Source organism: Cololabis saira, chromosome 21 (assembly GCF_033807715.1).
Source record: "Cololabis saira isolate AMF1-May2022 chromosome 21, fColSai1.1, whole genome shotgun sequence".
NCBI lineage: Eukaryota > Metazoa > Chordata > Actinopteri > Beloniformes > Belonidae > Cololabis > Cololabis saira.
Window position 1 is genome coordinate 38449175 of NC_084607.1, and position 18924 is coordinate 38468098.

The window sequence follows — 18924 nt, forward strand, 5'->3', positions numbered from 1 at the left end:
TGTTTTTGTTGTTTTTTTTTTAAAATCTTCCCCATTCATCACCCAGTGCTCTACCTAAGTGACAGTCCTGGGCATTGCTCCCTCTACCCCTGCACTGAGCTCAGGTCTCCTCCTTAACCTGAGGAGTGAGCAGCTTCTTTTCACCAGACAGGGTGGGGTTTCTCTGGCCGGACGTAGCGCGTGGAAGGATCACGTTATTCCAGCCGGATCCTCCCCACCCCATCTGGTGCCCTGGTTGGCCAAAGGAGGCATGTATAGCCCAGGACTGCTGCGTGTTTTTGTGAGGGAAGCTCCCATTAGCTACCCAAGGGAACACGGGGAGAACAGCAAACTCCACACAGAAAGGCCCTTTCGCCAACCCCACCCAGGGTGTGGGCGCTGAGGTCATGGGGGGAACTTAACACGCATTCTGCGCCCACAGCCGGAATTGAACCCAGGAGAACGGAAGTCGGATTGGAATTCTTCATGGAGGTTGTTTGTGTCAAGGTGGGACTGTAGTTGTGCAGCAACCACCCTTTCAAGTGTTTTGGAGATGAAGGGGAGGTTGGAGATGGGCCGGTAGAGGTTGAGGTCAGTTAGGTCAGCACCAGGTTTTTTCAGGATGGGTTTGATAGCAGCCAGTTTGAGAGTGGGGGGTGCAGTGCCAGTGGTGAGGCAGGAGTTAATTATGTTAGTGATCATGGGCGAAATGGATGGCAGACAGGCTTTGACGAGGGAGGTGGGAAGAGGATCAAGCTGACAGGTGGTGGGTTTGGCTTTGCAGATGACTTCAGAGATTGTGTGTTCTGATACTGGGGCTAAGTTGGAGAGGTAGCTGGTGAGAGGTTGGCCGGTGGTGATCATCCAGGTTGGATCGTTGGATGCGGTGCAGGATGAGGCCAGTTGTTGGTGAATAGTGTTGATGTCGTGTGGAGAGGTAAGTGAAGCCATGCGGTAGATTGAGTGACCTAAGAAGCAGAGACAAAACTACAGCAGCAATTGTGTTGTGGATGACGTAGTGTGTGTGTACTGTAGGTAGGTATCAAGTGAAATTTACGCACAGGGACTCCGAGAGGAGTCCGCTGCGTTATGTGGTCACAGATCGGGTGGGTTTGAATCCGGTAGAGAACGGGACTTACTGACTTACCAATTACTGGGCCCGTTGTGGTGAGTGAATATCCGCTTTTGTAACGTTGCCGGTGACAGGGCTAATGTGGGCCGACACGGAGCGTAATCGATCGCACAGAACCTGGCTTGAAGCAGGAACTAGGCGGGAAGCAAGAAGCAGGAAGCAGGAAGGGTTGTCCTGTTGGCTTCATTGGACCGGGACCTTCAGCATGTGCTGGGGCGGTTTGAGTTTTTTTTGTTTATTTTGAACTTCATCTACAGAAAATCCTTTTTGAAAGTTTAAAAATATTCTTTGTAACATTTGCAAAGTTTGCAGCAATTTGCAATCTGTTACAACACTGAATTCCTCTCTACCTCCCCTTCCATCTAGCTGCGAAAGTGATCCTTTCTCTCACAGTGACTCGCATGGTAGGGTCAAACTGAGCAACAGTAATTGAGACTACTTAGCAATTCAACTGAAATAGAAAAAAAAACACGCAAAAAAAAAGGAGTGCAGACAGAAGTCTGCTTTAGGGCGAGCTGTTTAAACCATTTTGGAAATGGAAAAAGGTGTAATTTACTGTTGTTTACAACTTGTGTTATGACTATCAGCCACAGCCATGCTTAAATGAGGCTAGAGGAGGGGTTTAATTTCAATTCAATTCAATTCAATTCAATTCAGAAGTACTTTATTTATCGCAAAGGGAAAATAATTATTGCAGTAATCATTTAAGTTTCTTCAAAGAGTCATTTTAGAAGGAAGGATTTCCTGCAGCGGTCTGTGTTGCAGTGGATCTGGAGCCTTTTTTGATGTGTGTTTGAATGCTGTGTTCCACAACATCCATAAAACATTGTGGCTATGTGAAATTGTCCCCTTGAGAAATGACGTATTGCTTTAGATGCAAAGTTAAGTATCCTGTGAGTAATGGTGACAAACCATAGGTGCTGGGGCTCATACAGCCCCGGCCCACTGACACACTCTTATGACATTGTTTTTTCTTGTTTTGTTTGACAAGGAGAGAATTTGCTGATCTGCTGGAGAAATATGGATCCAACAGTAGCACAGGATCAACACGTAACTCTCCTGTCCAGCAAGGTAATCATTGCATAGTCCTAGAAGCTTCAATATATTTCACATTTGCACGTTTTGTAAATGCACATATGGTTTTTCATAAAAGCACAAAGAATTTACAGTTCATCAGAAAGTCAAAAACATAGATAAACAAGACATATTCATCCAGCTTAATACTGAATAATTTCTATGTGACCATCCCTCAATATTTGAAAGAGCACATACCCTAAATGCTAGATGGAGTAAGTCAGCTTTAAAAAAAAAAATGCCTTTGGACAAGTGCATGTGTCCATTGTGCAAACATCTGCTACAGCTGAGAGGGAAGAAGCCATGTGATACAGATTTGTTAAAACAGTTCTTCAGTTCTCGAGTAGTCTGTGCTTCTGGTGTTATTGAATCAAAACTCATCTTTAGAATCTGGAAGCTAAGATGCAAAGGCATAATATTGGTATAATAAACTTCAAAATGGTGAAAGACACAAAAAACAAAAAAATCTGAAGATAATGCTTAAAATTTAGCTGAAAGAATTTGCCAATGTTTAGTGTGTGTGTGTGTGTGTGTGTGTGTGTGTGTGTGTGTGTGTGTGTGTGTGTGTGTGTGTGTGTGTGTGTGTGTGTGTGTGTGTGTGTGTGTGTGTGTGTGTGTGTGTGTGTGTGTGTGTGTGTGTGTGTGTGTGTGTGTGTGTGCGTGCGTGTGTGTGCGTGTGTGTGGGGGGCACACTGATGTGTAGAGGGTTTACCGGGGAAGGTTTGAACAGTAACTACACACAGCTGCATGTACAGTATCAGTAAGCGTTGGGTTCCTCCAGTTGGAAGTGTCTGGATCTTACTCACCAGCTGGGCATGTTGTTATGAGTGGAGTTTACCCAGCATTACCCAGAATGCGCAGGAGGTGGGCTACGAGGGTTCAAAATAATGTAATACAGGTTGCAAGTCGCTCTAGTAACGGCTCAAACTAAACCCATACTGACTGTTTGAGGTTGTATTCCTTTTAATGCACCACACACAATAACATGGTGTCAGAAGGGATAATACTGAGAAACGACAGGAAGTAAGCTACCAGATGGCTGGTAAGCATTACTGCTAGCGCAAGTACGGAGCAACCAGAGCGAGGGTGAGGAGCGCGAATCAGACGAGTGGAGTTATGTGCCCGGACAGATGGTAGAACCAAAAAAAAGAAACATCCAGAGAAACAGGATACAGTTATGGAAGAGCTAAGTCTACCCACACCCATGCAGTTCACTGGCACCTCGCTGATAACTGGAAACGTTTCAAGCAGAGATTTGAAATATATCTGGCCGCAAGTGGATTGGGTGAGAATGATGTTTGATGTTTGAACTGTCAAACAATGATCAACTAGAGTTTAAAATCTGATATATAAAGGAGTGAAAAGGAATTAGCATTTTGATTGACTATTAAAAGCAGGAAAAATGTTAGCTAGCCAGATGTAAATACAACAAATAATAAAAGCGTAGATTAAGCCACTGTACATACCTACTGAGTAGGTTTAATCTCTACAAATGATCCACAATGGTTAAGACGCCTCTATGGCGCCCAGCAACAGAAGTACAATTAGTGTACCACGATAAGGCTCAGAAGCAAGTTATCAAATTAACAGAACACTGTGCTTCATAACTATGGAAGCATATGAGGAACTATATTCAAATTAAAATGCATTTGCGGAAATGCTTTTTCATTTTAAGAATGTGCCCGCATTATTTGAGTCAAAAATGAAATTGATAATATATAATCCGATTTGCATTTTAATTTTCGTATTCAACACTGCTTATTCTTGTACTTAATTCAAATTAAAAAGAAAAAGACGTTTGAGATTTAATTTTCAAATCATGCCTCAGCAAATAGTTCACAATATTCAATTTTAAATCTAAAATTTGAAAATTAAAATGCATTTGCAGAAATGCTTTTTCATTTTAAGAATGTAGCTGCATTATTTGAGTCAAAAATAAAATTGATAATATATAATCCGAATTGCATTTTAATTTTCGTATTCAACACTGCTCATTCTTGTACTTAATTCAAATTAAAAAGAAAAAGACGTTTGAGATTTAATTTTCAAATCATGCCTCAGCAAATAGTTCACAATATTCAATTTTAAATCTAAAATTTGAAAATTAAAATGCATTTGCAGAAATGCTTTTTCATTTTAAGAATGTAGCTGCATTATTTGAGTCAAAAATAAAATTGATAATATATAATCCGAATTGCATTTTATTTTTCGTATTCAACACTGCTCATTCTTGTACTTAATTCAAATTAAAAATAAAAAGACGTTTGAGATTTAATTTTCAAATCATGCCTCAGCAAATAGTTCACAATATTCAATTTTAAATCTAAAATGTGAAAATTAAAATGCATTTGCAGAAATGCTTTTTTATTTTAAGAATGAAGCTGCATTATTTGAGTCAAAAATAAAATTGATAATATATAATCCGAATTGCATTTTCATTTTATTCTTTACACTGCACATTTTATGTCATAATCAAAAAGAAAACAAAGAAGACATTGCTTTTTCTTTTTCATGCTCTGCCCGCAAAAAGTGGACAAAATTCAAAATGAATTCGCAATCCCAGCGGCGCAGGAGAGTGACGTCACGGCTTCTCCTGTTCTCAGCTGCAGCCCAGAAACCTTGGAAACCGCTCACGTTTTTTAAGGTGACATCGTATTTTGCCGATTTCCCAAAGTCTGTTAGAAAAGGTGTGATGTCCTACAACTCTAACAGAGTTCTAGATGTCAACATGAGACACAGACAGTAGCGGCGTTTCTCTACACGGAGCGTTGGTGCCGGGCTGACTCCTATTCAGACACGTGTGTTTGTTTACAACCTATGGAGCACGAAATGCAAAGAGGAGCAATGTCGACCGACAAGGTACAGTAATATTACCGGATTTTGCCACAAAAATGACTTTACTAGCATTTTCGCTTGTTTTTAGCATAATGTTTGCATGTTGAGCATGTTATTTTATTTATTCCAGCTTTGTACATAGACGAGTTGCATCAAGTCCAGGCAAGGGACATGCAGAAATTCTACCCCTGTCGTTGTCCAGCGTGACAGTCTGACCGTCAAAGGTATTTTTTCATACAGTAAAGTTGTCACTTCTCAAAAGTACACTTCATTGCATGGTCAGATGTGATTATTATTGTTTCTGAATTTTGAGAGCAGAGTTTGGCATACAGGGTGTGCAGCCACTGACTGAGGAGCCAGAAAATGTTTTAGAGTCCAGGTAAATTTTTATGGCTAAATATTTGCTCTAATCTAAATTGTATGTTTTGGTCCTGGTTATAGCATGCATTTCCTGAAAATGACTGCTGAGGAGCAGCATGAGTCTCCAGATGAGGAGGAGATCAATTATTTGAGAAAAACAATGTAAGTGAATGTTTGAGTCTTTTTGTCTCATTTTGTTTTACTCGTGTGTAATTGGCAAAGTATTCAAGGCACTTGCAGGTACGCTTAATTTTGTGGTTGATTCAAAATTAAATGTACCTGCGAATGCCTTGAATTGTTAGCCAGAAACACACTGAAGGAGGGGGAAACGAAAACGTCTGTGTGACGATAAATATATTTTTACCCTTGGAATTGCTGTTCCTTTTATCCTTTTGAACTATACTTTATTGGGAATTCAGCACACAGTTGAGTGCATTGTCTCCTATTTATTTTACTGGTGTGTAATTCCATTCTTATGTGTTTATGTATGCTCACGTGCAGCATTGACATCGATGATCCTGGTCAGAGGTTCAGGAAAAGGAGACGGGTCTGATGAGGAATATATTCCTCACCTTTGTTTATGGTATGCTTTACTTATTGGTTGTATATCAAGTATTTAGAAAATGTATAAAAGTACATATGTATGATGATATATACATATCATATACATATAATATGTATAGTACAGACTTTATTTGAAATGATAAAGTACTATTAACACTATATGATATAAAAGTGAGTAATGTGAGCTGTTGTTTTTTTCTCAACTAACAGGACAACTTCAGACTTCGAGAACTTCCAAAATCACATCCTGATGTATGCAGGGAAGCATTTTGGCTTTAGCCCACCTGTATACACAGCTCAGACGTTGCTTGCAGAGTAAAATAATTCACCGACATAATTTCTTGTTCATGTCTTGTCACATCCCTAAATAAATGTTGCTGTAATTGCAAATGATCTGATTATCACAACCTGTTTTCTCATAACTTCTCACTTGAATCAAAATCTCTGGGAAATTCTCTGCATTTGGTGTTTTTCACAATGAATATAAATCGGAATCGGAAAGATATATATTTTTTTTATTCTGTAAACAAGGACAGAACTCAACATTTCTGACTTGTACATGATAAAATGTATAAAAATAAAAACTATTTACATTGAAAGTAAACACTGTTATTCACACCAGCCAGTGCAAAAGAAATCCCGTGTACTGGTTGTTTGGAAGATTACAGATAGGTTTCCTGACCCAAACTACACAGCTTGGGATGACGACCTGATTTCCTTCCGCATGCCGCAACTCTCAGCTCCACTTCAGGCTTCTGGTGGTCATCGTGGCGAAGATGTCGTACCAGGCAGTCCGGGCCGGCCACAAAACCCCCTCTTCTAATATAAAATACTGTATGTGTGCCATATGATTACTTATGCAGAGCTTCTCCAGGTCTGTGGGCATGTCCCTGCAGTTTGTGCAGATGCACCAGTGCAGCTGGGGTTCATCTGGACCACCTGGACTTGGACGCTCAAGTAACGCCATCACATCAAACACCCGGCCTGGCAGTCTGGTCACGACCTGCCCCAGAAAGGTTTTCATCTGTGGTGGAGTCAGGGCCTTCAGTTTATCCTACAACATAAAGCATTTATTTGATATTTTATGTTATTGTACGAGATTGCATTACGAGATTTCCTGGATGACATGAGTTATCTAACCCAGCTAACAAATAAATAAATGTTACGCCAGAGAGTTGCCTTTGTAATTGTCTTTCCACAGCCAAACTTTATTTTTTTACCCTTAGAAACACGTCTACCTGCAAGTAATAAATTACCCTCTCGATTGTAAATGCAGTGATGTAAGTTAGATGTGATCTGCACACATCAAGACAACAATTCTTTATATAATAACATGCTCAATATGCAAACATTATGCTAAAAACAAGCGAAAATGCTAGTAAAGTAATTTTTGTGGCAAAATCCGGTAATATTACTGTACCTTGTCGGTCGACATTGCTCCTCTTTGCATTTCGGTCTCCATAGGTTGTAAACAAACACGTGTCTGAATAGGAGGAGTCAGCCCGGCACCAACGCTCCGTGTAGAAAAACGCCGCTACTGTCTGTGTCTCATGTTGACATCTAGAACTCTGTTGTGAGTTGTAGGACATCAGACCTTTTCTAACAGACTTTGGGAAATCGGCAAAATACGATGTCACCTTAAAAAACGTGAGCGGTTTCCAGGGTTTCTGGGCTGCAGCCATGGATCTATTGGGCTGCAGCTGAGAACAGGAGAAGCCGTGACGTCACTCTCCTGCGCCGCTGGGATTGCGAATTCATTTTGAATTTTGTCCACTTTTTGCGGGCAGAGCATGAAAAAGAAAAAGCAATGTCTTCTTTGTTTTCTTTTTGATTATGACATAAAATGTGCAGCGTAAAGAATAAAATTAAAATGCAATTCGGATTATATATTATCAATTTTATTTTTGACTCAAATAATGCAGCTACATTCTTAAAATGAAAAAGCATTTCTGCAAATGCATTTTCATTTTCAAATTTTAGATTTAAAATTGAATATTGGGAACTATTTGCTGGGGCATGATTTGAAAATTAAATCTCAAACGTCTTTTTATTTTTAATTTGAATTAAGTACAAGAATGAGCAGTGTTTAATACGAAAATTAAAATGCAATTCGTATTATATATTATCAATTTTAGTTTTGACTCAAATAATGCAGCTACATTCTTAAAATGAAAAAGCATTTCTGCAAATGCATTTTAATTTTCAAATTTTAGATTTAAAATTGAATATTGGTAACTATTTGCTGAGGCATGATTTGAAAATTAAATCTCAAACGTCTTTTTCTTTTTAATTTGAATTAAGTACAAGAATAAGCAGTGTTGAATACGAAAATTAAAATGCAAATCGGATTATATATTATCAATTTCATTTTTGACTGAAATAATGCGGGCACATTCTTAAAATGAAAAAGCATTTCCGCAAATGCATTTTAATTTGAATATAGTTCCTCATATGCTTCCATACATAACTGACGCAGTGTAACTGATGCTTCATTCCATTACTAGCCATTTTTAGATTAGACCCGTTTATTATTCCTGGATGATGAACACGTTTAACGCGTGCTGAGCAATGTAAACTCTAGCCCTGTTATTAAGGGTTTTTAAATTGGATCCCGCTATTTTAGCTGGATGATGAACGTGTGTTTACCGTGCATTGTGTAATATAAATGCAAGGCGCGTTATTTTCCACCTCGTGCCTGAAGGCGAGTTGAACATAACGTAAGATGTGTGTCGGGATGAATGTTTTTTGGCTGGGTTCTGGTTCTTGCAAATGGACCAACCCATTGTGGTTCTAGACATAAGCCAGTTTATGGCGTCCTCGACTCCTCGGCTGATTAGCTTGCGGATCTCCTTGTCTCCTTAGTTAATCATCTTGCAAATATAGGCCCCATCTGTGATGTCCTGTTGCTGCTGTTACTCTCATCAGCTGCTTCCTTTTTTTATTTAGAACGGTGTGTTGTACTTTGATCAACAAATTCCTCCTACAACCCGCCAACCACCGTTTACATTAGACCAGAACCGCGGCTAACACTACCCTCGTAGGTGGGTTATTCGCAGGGCCAATTCGACACGCCCTCGATTTGGAGTCAATGTAAAAAGGGCAGGTGACATGTTAGATTAGAGTGTTAAATGCAGTGTTAATAGGTTACTGTATTTTCTTACTTTACCTCTTTCTCGCATTTTTCCTCATCTTCTGGACATAATCCCTTGGATCATGTGTATTCAAACACACAGCATGCCTAGAGAGGTGATCCTTTCCCGCATAATTTCCCACCCTTTCAGAAACATCTTTTACCATTCCTCTTTCACTGACTTTTAGGAGAAGGACTAAGCTGACTAAGTCTGTTCAGATCTGGTCAGAAGAGGCCCTGTCCCAGCTCCCGGACTGCTTTCCCTCAAAGTGGACTGTTTCTCAACATCATGATCTGCAGTATTGTACTGTTATTTTAAGTACTGCATTACCACAGTTGATATGCTCATAGATAAGAGGCGTTGGCAAGTTTGAGGGTTCTACAAGGTGTTTTTATTGTTCCAAGGACTGTTGTCCTCTGGACAGAGATTTCAGATGCTGCTACCAAGATCTTCTGAAATCCTAAAGTTTCCTAAAGTAGGGAAAACTACATCCAGAGAGAGCAGACGAAAGACTTTTCGAAGACTGGGAAGGAGTCAAGAAGAGGTGATCAGGGGCAATCCAGAGTCAAAACCAAGAAGTCAATCTGATACTGAGCGCTGGAAAGTAGTGCACGCTGGAAAGTAGTGCATGCTGGAAAGTAGTGCACGCTGCAAAGACAATCTGGCCCTGAATTAAGACATAGTGCAACTTGAATACTGGCTAGCTGATGAGCAGTCAGGAGGTGCAGCTGGGACCAAACAGGTGTGGGACATGAAGCTGGTGAGATGGTGTGGCAGTGAGGTGAGTTAACTCACTCACTACAACAGGGCAGAGTGTGACATATAGAGGTTAATTGCTGTGGGCAGAAAAAATATCCAGTACGGGTCTGTGTTGCGGTGATTCTGAAGAAGCTTTTGACCCCTTTAGACTATCATGGCAAGGAGAAGTGTCCAGATTGCATGAGCTGGCAACAGGGGTTCCACAGGGATCGGTGCTTGGCAGCTGTACACCATCTCACTAGGTGAAATCATCAGCCTTCATGGCTTTTCCTATCACTGCTATGCCGATGACACCCAGCGTTTCCTTCCCACCTGGCGACAGGGCCATCTCAATGCGAATATCAGCATCAGTCTTTCTGATATATCTGTATGGATGAAGTACCAACACCTTCAGGAGGCAATTCATGTTATCCCTACACTATTTTCATGGAATAACACTATTTAGGTTACTTTGGTGGTTTATTCAAGGGTTTTTTTGTTTAACCTGCTCGTCAAGAATTCAAGTCAGTAAGCACAAATCCCCATTCAACAATGATATTGATTGATATTACTGACATATAGTAGGATCTTTGCCTGATTTATGTGTCACCATTATGCAGCAGTTGATTCTGTCTATAATGTTAATATAGGCTGTTTTTTGTTCAACTGCATAGGTAATTATGCTTTAACAGTAAAGGGGAGAGCAGGGGCCTCATTTAAAATGGACTGCGTAGGATTCATACTAAAAGTGCACGTACACTCAAAAGCCGGAAATGCCGGGCGCAAAAAAAAATCCGGATCAATAAAACCATGTGTATGCAGATTTGCACGCAACGTTCCTTTATGAATCACAGACCAGCTGGAATGCTGCGCAGCTAAATCCGCTTCATATCCCGCCCTCTACACGCCCATAAATGCATATGAATGAGCCTACTGAGCATGTGCAGTGGCTTCCTGCAGCCTGTTTGGCGCATGGATCTATTAATAAAATCGGGTTTGGCGTCAGAATGAATGAGAAGTAGCAGCCACCGTGACACTGACTTTCACGGAGACCTAGATGCTGTAGATGATGTGGAGGACAGGAAAACCACATTATTTGGTGGTCACAGTAAAAGTTAGAATAAGTATATAAATAGTATACAATAAAATAAAGCGAGTGAGTGGCAGCACGCTGTTGCTGCGCTAAACGCTGTGAGTTCCCCGGCGCAACAGGGGGGACATGTCCCCCCGTCTTTTCAAAATCATGTTTTTTTTCCCCTTACTTTTTACAGTTTAAAAACTAACGGTAGGCTCAGCCTTAAATTGCAAATTATCAAGACACTGTATGAAAGCGATACGAAAACGGCCCTGCAGCCCCGCTTCACCCCCCGCTCCCCCTCCTCCTCTCCCGTCTCCCCTCAGAGCTGCTCAGGGCGGGTTTATGGTTCTGCGCGGCAACGCGCACCTTACGCCGTAGGCTCTGCGTATACAGAAAGCCCCCCCCCCCCATTTTCCATCAAGAATGGTAAATGCAATGCACCTGTGTCGACTAAATTTGCATATAAATCATCCGATCAACGGCGTTTTACACTCAAAAACCATGGCGGGGAAGAGCAGAAAGAGGAACTTTGAGGAGACTGAGATCGAGGTGCTCGTAGATGAGGTGGAGGCCATGAAAAGTACATTATTTGCTGGTTACAGTAGCGGTATAACTAATAAGAGGAAAGCAAGTGAGTGGCAACACGTCGCTGCCGCAGTAAACGCCGTGAATGCCACTGAAAGATCAGTGGCAGAACTAAAAAAGAAGTGGTTAGACTTGAAGGTGGAGGCCAAGAGGAGAGTGGCCCAGCACCGTCAGAGCGTGTCTGCGACAGGTGGAGGCCCAGGCACACCCGAGCCCACACCGCTGGACACCAGAATAGCCTCCATAATTGGGCCAGCCAGCGTGTGTGGTATAGTGTCGGAGAGGGACGGAGACGCCGACTTGGCGGAGACCACAGAGGACAGCGGTAAGTACAGTTTTATCAGTTTATTAAAATAAATGATAACAAGTTAAGGCACATTGGACTTTCTGTTCTGTCCTCAGTCATCCTCCACTTGGAAGCGTCTAGCACCGCGGCTGCAGGCTTAGCTGTCCCCAGCACCAGCACCAGCACCAGCACCAGAGCGCATGGCGTTCCTGCCAGTGGGCGCGTCCTGACTGACACTGTGCTGCAAACACAGAGGGACATGCTCAGCGCTGTCAACGATGTGAGAAATGAGCTGCACCAAATTCGTGCGGTGATGACCACCATGTGTGACGTAATGTCCGACATTGTCGGTTCAATAAAAAAACATGTGCAATAAATGTAACATAGCCTATTCGTCTTGTTATCCGCTGCATGACGCGTTCACGGAGCCTTGCGCCCTGCTGGTGTTCCTCATGTCGAGGTGGTGGCTGTGTGTCGGGGTCCTGGTGCTGTGGGGGAGGGAGGTCAGGTGGCAGTGGAATGGCATCTTTTAGTGCCATGTTGTGCAGCAGAGCACACGCCCGGACTATTTTGCACACTTTTGCAGGGTGGTACAATAGCATGCCCCCCGAGCGATCCAGACACCTCCACATTTGAGGAGGCCGATGGCTCGCTCCACAACGGAGCGCCCGCGCACATGGGTGATGTTGTAGCACACCTCCTCCTCGCTCTGCGGGTTTGTAAATGGGGTGAGGAGCCATCGCCTCAGGGGGTAGCCACTGTCACCTGAAATGTATAACATGAGAGCATTATGAGTCAGACCTTAGTTGGAATCTCTACAATTATGGTGTACTTACCAAGGAGCCAGCCATCACGCCCAGCGCCGGCCTGCAGTCTTCTCCCTATACTGCTGTGCGTCAGGATGAATGCGTCATGTGTCGAGCCAGGCCACCGTACCACTATGTTCGTCAGAACCATGTTCGTCTCACACGTAACTTGTACATTGACGTGTGCACATTTTTCCGGTTCACATAGACGAATTCATTTTCGGTTGGAGCCCTTATAGCAATATGGGTGCAGTCAATGGCACCGATCACATTTGGGAAACCTGCCATTGCTGCAAATTGCCTTTTAATGTTTGCCTGTTCACCCACAGTGTAGGGAAACCCGATGTATCGACTGCTCATTTTTAGAATGCCATCCATTACGGATGGCATTATTGCGCTCAGCGACGGCTGTGATATCCCAGACCTGAAGACAGAATTTAGTTATTATATCGTACCTCAAATGGGGCTTTAGGCAGGACATGTAACATTCATTTTTAATCACATACCTGTCGACTAATTCCCGCTGGTACGAGCCGGTTGCCAGGAAACCGAGAGTCGTCAGCACCTGCAGGTGCACCGGGATGGCGCGATTCCGGCGGGTCGGTCTCTCTAAAGCTGGTCCCAATTCAGCACATAGATCCAAGAGCACTGCTCTTGGGAATCTAAATCGGCTTATTAGCCAGTCATCATCATGGGCCAGGAAATCTGCATGATCTCTGAACTGTCTCTCCATCCTGATCCAACCATTTGCGTGGTCCTCGAGTAGTACCAGCGCATCCATGGTGCAGCATTACGCACGGCTGTCACCGTGCATTTTATATTCTTACACAGCAATTAGACTGATCGTCACACACCTTGTCACGATTGATCATTAGATGATTAGACCGCTGCTATTAACCACTCATTTGAGGATGGGAGTATGATATATGTACGTCCTGCAAATGCCTGCGTAATGGCTTACTCGTGGAACACATGGATCTATGATGGTGCCGGCTTGGGTGTAAATGGATCTGTAAGTCTGATATGTGATGACATTGACTATGTTTACATCAGTCCACATTCGTGTTATTGACAATCTTCACGTTTTAAAGTGGTTGTTGAGTGCATGTGGACGCAGTCACTGGGAGTATGACATGTATCTGGCTGCATTTCACCACCTCACCGCATGCGTCGCCAGTTCCCCATGTCTTAAGTACATTCTTACGGGAGGGTGAGGGTTGCCGTAGGGATCCGCAGATTTTTCGGTTAGTTTTTTCTTTTTAGATCCGAGGCTTTGCGTAGATGGCGGCTTCCGCAACTTTCAGGCGCTTTTTCTGCACAAGCAAGCTTTATAGATGAGGCCCCAGGTCTTTTAATTATTTTCTAGACATTTTTTTCTAGACATTTTTGATTTTCAATTTCTGAAATCACTAGTTTTCTTCCCTCTTTTTACACTTAGCCACTAAGGGCCCGATTTACTAAAGGTTTGCGTGTGTAAAAACCTGTGCAAACTTGACAGCACCCGCAAACCAATGTGCGAGCTGATCTACTAACAGCGTGCAAAGAGGACTGCGTCTCTCAAATGCGCAAAATTGCACACGCAATTCAGTTAGTACTTTTGCCCTGATGAATAATCAATATGGGGCGTACCCGGCAGAAATCGCTAAATACTGGGAGGGGAAGATGCAAATTGCTCCATTTACCACGCGCAATGAGATTTACCAAGCCTGAAAGTAATTGCGCGTATTGTGATTGCGTCTGTATTTAATACGTTCGAAAGGAAGGTGCTAATCTGCTGCTGCTGTTATTGTGGCAAGGAGGCGACATCCAAAATCAAAGAATACGCAGAGAAAGAGTCTTTATTCTGCTGCATGCTATTTTAAAAATGGTTGCACAAGTTTTATTAAAGGCCACTTTTTCTTTAGTTCTCCGTCTTATATCTTGCCACATTCTCTTATTGTGTCCCCCTCCACTCGCCCACAAGCAGGCCAAGCCTTTGTGCCAAAACTTTGTATTTTATTGATTATTTATCTTATTGAACGTGAAATCATCCTTCGTAAATTACATTTAATTAAAACCTGTGCTTATTAATCACAAAACACAGGTTAAACATCATGACCAAATCCGTTCCGACCCGCTGTGTCAGGATCAGCGCAGAGACTGCAGCTTCGCCTGAATTATGCTTCTGCGTTAAATCGACGGCGTAGGGTCGCGGTGGGGTGTGCGTCGCCGCGTAGCCTACGCCGTCGGTTCTGCGTTGGTGTGACGCGGAACCATAAATCAGCCTTTAGTGTGCGCTCTGTGCGCTGTTCTGAACACTTCTCTTCTCTTCTTTCGGCCATATGATGGTCCCGTCTGTCACACATTTACTGTCAGTGTTTGCTATATAATATATAATATTTGCAATATACTGTGGACATCTGAATAAAAACTCAACTCATAAATAGATTGAATCAAAGCGCTCTCCAGCTCTGTGTCTGATTGTCTTTTTCTCCTCAGATCATGCCGAGCACCGCAGGGTCACGCAAACCCGACCAATTCAATATTAAAATCAAATTCGGTCCTGTGGCCCGTTTTTCTATTTCGTATTTTTAATCTGTGCCTAAAATTGAAATATGAAAAACCAGACGTTTTTCCGTTTTTTGTGTTACCAACTGCATTTATTCTATCGCAGGTTTTCTCCGATATTGCGTTTCTTTTGGTAATGTTTAAATGTATTTGCTGTAGTTCATTAATGTGTTTATTTGCCTCTTCCACTAATATCTCTAACTCCAACTCGTCAAATTTCATTTTGCGCTTGTGACTTGTGACTGTGCATTCCATCCAGACTCTCCATGGCGCAGAGTTTGCGCTCGCAAACCTTAAAGCGACACTACGTAACTTTTCCACCTTAATATCATATTTCCAGAGTCATTGTGATGGTACATCAACTTCCAACAGGTTTAATGACACATCTTTCATGATCTGAGGGGTCTGTATCACCTTCACTGGCACTATGTAACTTTGAGGAGCATGGTAGGAACCCTGCCACACCAAAAAACTACACATTTTACGGCTTTGACTGCTTTACGGCACATACGTCACTTCCACCTCCTTCCCGATTCGCAGTCGAGACGAAAATGGGCGGGGCTTGGAGCGCAGAGCTCCGCAGAAGCTGGTAACCCGTTGCTGCTGCAGCAGCAGCAGCAGCTCCACATATAACAGACCAGGGAAAAGATCCTAATGGTTTAACTTTTCAACGGTTTCCTGCTCGGAGGCAGAACCACGCAGGCCAAGTATCTGATATAACGGAGTAAAAGAGTGAAAGAGTCGTCGGCTCGCTTTGGATCGCAGCTGTAACGACCAAACACACAGTAAAGCCTGAATTATGGTTCTGCGTTAAATCGACGCACACCTACGGCGTAGGGTACGTGGCGACGCGCAACGTACGGTGCGTGTCGCCGCGTACCCTACGCCGTAGGCTCTGCGTCGATTTAACGCAGAACCATAAACAGCCTTAAACCACAAACACTCACACAGACGGGCGTCGGATCAAAACACGGGTTTTATTCCCCACTTCTCCAGCTAAACGCAGTTGCTGGCCAGCTCTCTGCGGTGCAATTAACCCCAATCTTCAGATAAAACTAGTTTGTTGAGGAAAAAATATTAACTCTTATTTGTAGCTGCAGAGGAAAAAAATAATCTCACGAGGAGCCTCTTCAGCATAATACAGCGGTCAAAAAAAAAAGAAAAGAGAAGTAAGAGGGATACAAAACATGTACTGTATGTTGTATTATACAAATTTATTGAAACATATGGCTCTTCAGTAGAGATTTCATATGGATCCAGACCGTTAATAATCATTATTTTCTCCATATACCGCTCCCTGGCTTCCTTGTTTAAGGTATCCCGGTAAATTCCAGTTCCTTTCCAGCAGTTTAACATCTTTTTTTTTGCGTTCCGTCTGTTCACTTGGTGAAACAGAAAAGCATCAAAACAAATGCAGCGAGGGGACAGGAGTTTTCAGGCAGTACGCGCTGGTGCTCATGGGAAACGTAGTGTTCTTTCTGGTAAAACAATACCGCTTTTGTCCAAAAGATGCCGCCAAACTCAGAAAAGCTGAAAGTTACGTTGTGCTGCTTTAAGACACGCAACACCTCATTTAAATACTGCTGTTTGCACCTGTTATCAATTGCGCACGCAATCTTAGTTGATCACCCGCAAACCACACGCAAACAGCACGCACAAACTTTTTCAGTGCACACGCAATTTAGTACTCTTTATTTAGGATCTTAGTAAATCGGGCCCTAAGTCTGTCAGCTCAGGTTATCATGTAGGATTCCAGAGTTTTTCATCATCGCAATATGTATCTGTATTTTCATATGGCAGTATGAAGAACACTCATCTGAGGAAAGTGGGATTTATCTACAGAAAATTGAAAAGTCTAGTCAGAATCTTCACATAAAGAATACAAAAAAAAACCGAGCAGACTTTGCTAACTCAGACACCGGTTTCTGTGTGAATCAACTAGGACACGTAACAAAACAACAAAATCCAACAACAATTGTGATCAGGATACTATGACAATCCTATATCCTTCTGAAATGAAGCTTTGAAAAATTCCCCTCTTTACCATGGATTATGAGAAAAGGGAGAAAAAAGGTTTACACAAGGCAGTTGATTTAAAAAAGAAAAAGAAAAAAGAAACATTAGCACACCTACACACAAGGTTATTGATGGATGGTCAGCATGTTATGTGGGTTTCCATGCTTATACTTGACAGTGTGGAATATCTATGTGGACAGCCAGCATGCTACTGTAAACATCTGGCTGCAACAAGCTGACAAGAGCTTGTATTGAAGCATGTTTGATACGAAAGGGATTAAAAATTCACTCCATTCACCATAATCTTTTATTGGGATTCAACTCACTGTTTAAGTAAAGACCTAATGTTTGGGTGTCTCTTTCTTTTGCCAAGAAATGAAAGATGAAATATGCTTGGGCTTTTTTTTCCAACCTAAAGGAGGTCGCTTGCTTGATAGCACATCATCTGGTTCCTCATCCCGATCCCAGAGTCCATTGTTACTGAGCCCGGCGAGCTATCAAAACAACGGTGGGGCCATGATGCGCTCACTCAGGTAAGAGTGTGTGGGTAATAATAGAACTGACAGCCACCCAAATGTCACACTGCTGTTGGTAGGTTGTGGTTCTTTCAGCCAGGTATTTGATTTTTGTGAATGTGTGTCTTTTCCTTTCTTGTGATCTGGGCATATATAACGTTTAAAATAATATTTACTTTTGCCCTCTTCTCAACTTAACATGGTTCAATAAGTATCACAATAATAACTCAGAAATATTTGTTGTAGAACAGCAGCAATGGTTAGCAAATAATATAACCACATGAAAATATTTGACAACCCTTTAAGATATATAGACTTCTCCACACATTTACTATAAGGGGACAAGTCAGGACTTCAGTCCCCAGACCTCTTCTTCAACAGCAATGCCATTTCAATATGCATAAAATGTCAATTTATGGTCTAGAGTGTGATGGAAAAACATTTCTTTGGTCACATTGCTTTGACTTTCTCTGGGGTGCAGCTGGCACTAGCATGCCCTCAGGAGATCTAACTGTGCATTCACACCAAAAACTTCAAAATCGCCTGCGGTCGCTATGGTCGCTTGCATCGCGCTGCCTGTCTGTATATATTCAATTCAATTTAATTCAATTCAATTCAATTCAATTGTATTTATATTTATATTATTAGGGCCCGAGCACCTTCAGTGCGAAGGCCCTATTGTATCTGTAGGAATTTTTAGGGCCCGAGCACCTTCAGTGCGAAGGCCCTATTGTATCTGTAGGAATTCTTTGCGTTATTAGGGCCCTAGCACCTTCAGTGCGAAGGCCCTATTGTATTTGCAGGAATTTTTATTATTATTATTATTAGGGCCCGAGCACCTTCAGTGCGAAGGCCCTATTGTATCTGTAGGAATTTTTATAATAAAGTGAAGGCCTTTTTGCCCCCCTTAACATGCCCAAAAAGTCACCAAATTTTGCACCCTAGTCAGGCCTGGCGAAAAATTTGATATTTAAAGGTTTGCATTAATGGGCGTGGCAAAATGGCTCAACAGCGCCCCCTTGAAAACTTTGTGCCTCAAGCCCCACGATACGGTTTGACGTACATGCACGAAAATCGGTACACACCTGTATCATGGGACAACTTAAACAAAAGTCTCTTGGGGTCATGCCCGAAACCAAACAGGATGTCGGCCATTTTGAATTAGTCGTGTCATTTTGGCGAAATTTATGCCATTCCTTCGAAAGTTAATTCAGCCCGAACCGTAACGTGCCCCCAAGTGTGTTATACATCAAAATGTGCGTCTCCATCCTGCGACAA

The 18924-nt window shown here is 42.3% G+C and overlaps 1 protein-coding gene and 1 long non-coding RNA gene across 4 annotated transcripts in view; both read left to right on the forward strand.

The window, feature by feature from the left end:
* Positions 1-18924, forward strand: part of si:dkeyp-72e1.9 (syntaxin-binding protein 4) — a 261457-nt gene that overhangs the window by 111699 nt on the left and 130834 nt on the right. For all 3 annotated transcript variants that reach the window (XM_061712521.1, XM_061712522.1, XM_061712523.1), the window contains 2 exons: positions 2103-2182; positions 17550-17664. In XM_061712521.1, the coding sequence (XP_061568505.1) occupies positions 2103-2182; positions 17550-17664 (195 nt within the window). The remainder of the gene's footprint in view (positions 1-2102; positions 2183-17549; positions 17665-18924) is intronic.
* On the forward strand, positions 5092-7183 carry LOC133422502 (uncharacterized). Its single transcript, XR_009770745.1, has 4 exons — positions 5092-5244; positions 5462-5542; positions 5882-5963; positions 6155-7183. It is a non-coding gene; the product is annotated as an uncharacterized LOC133422502 (long non-coding RNA).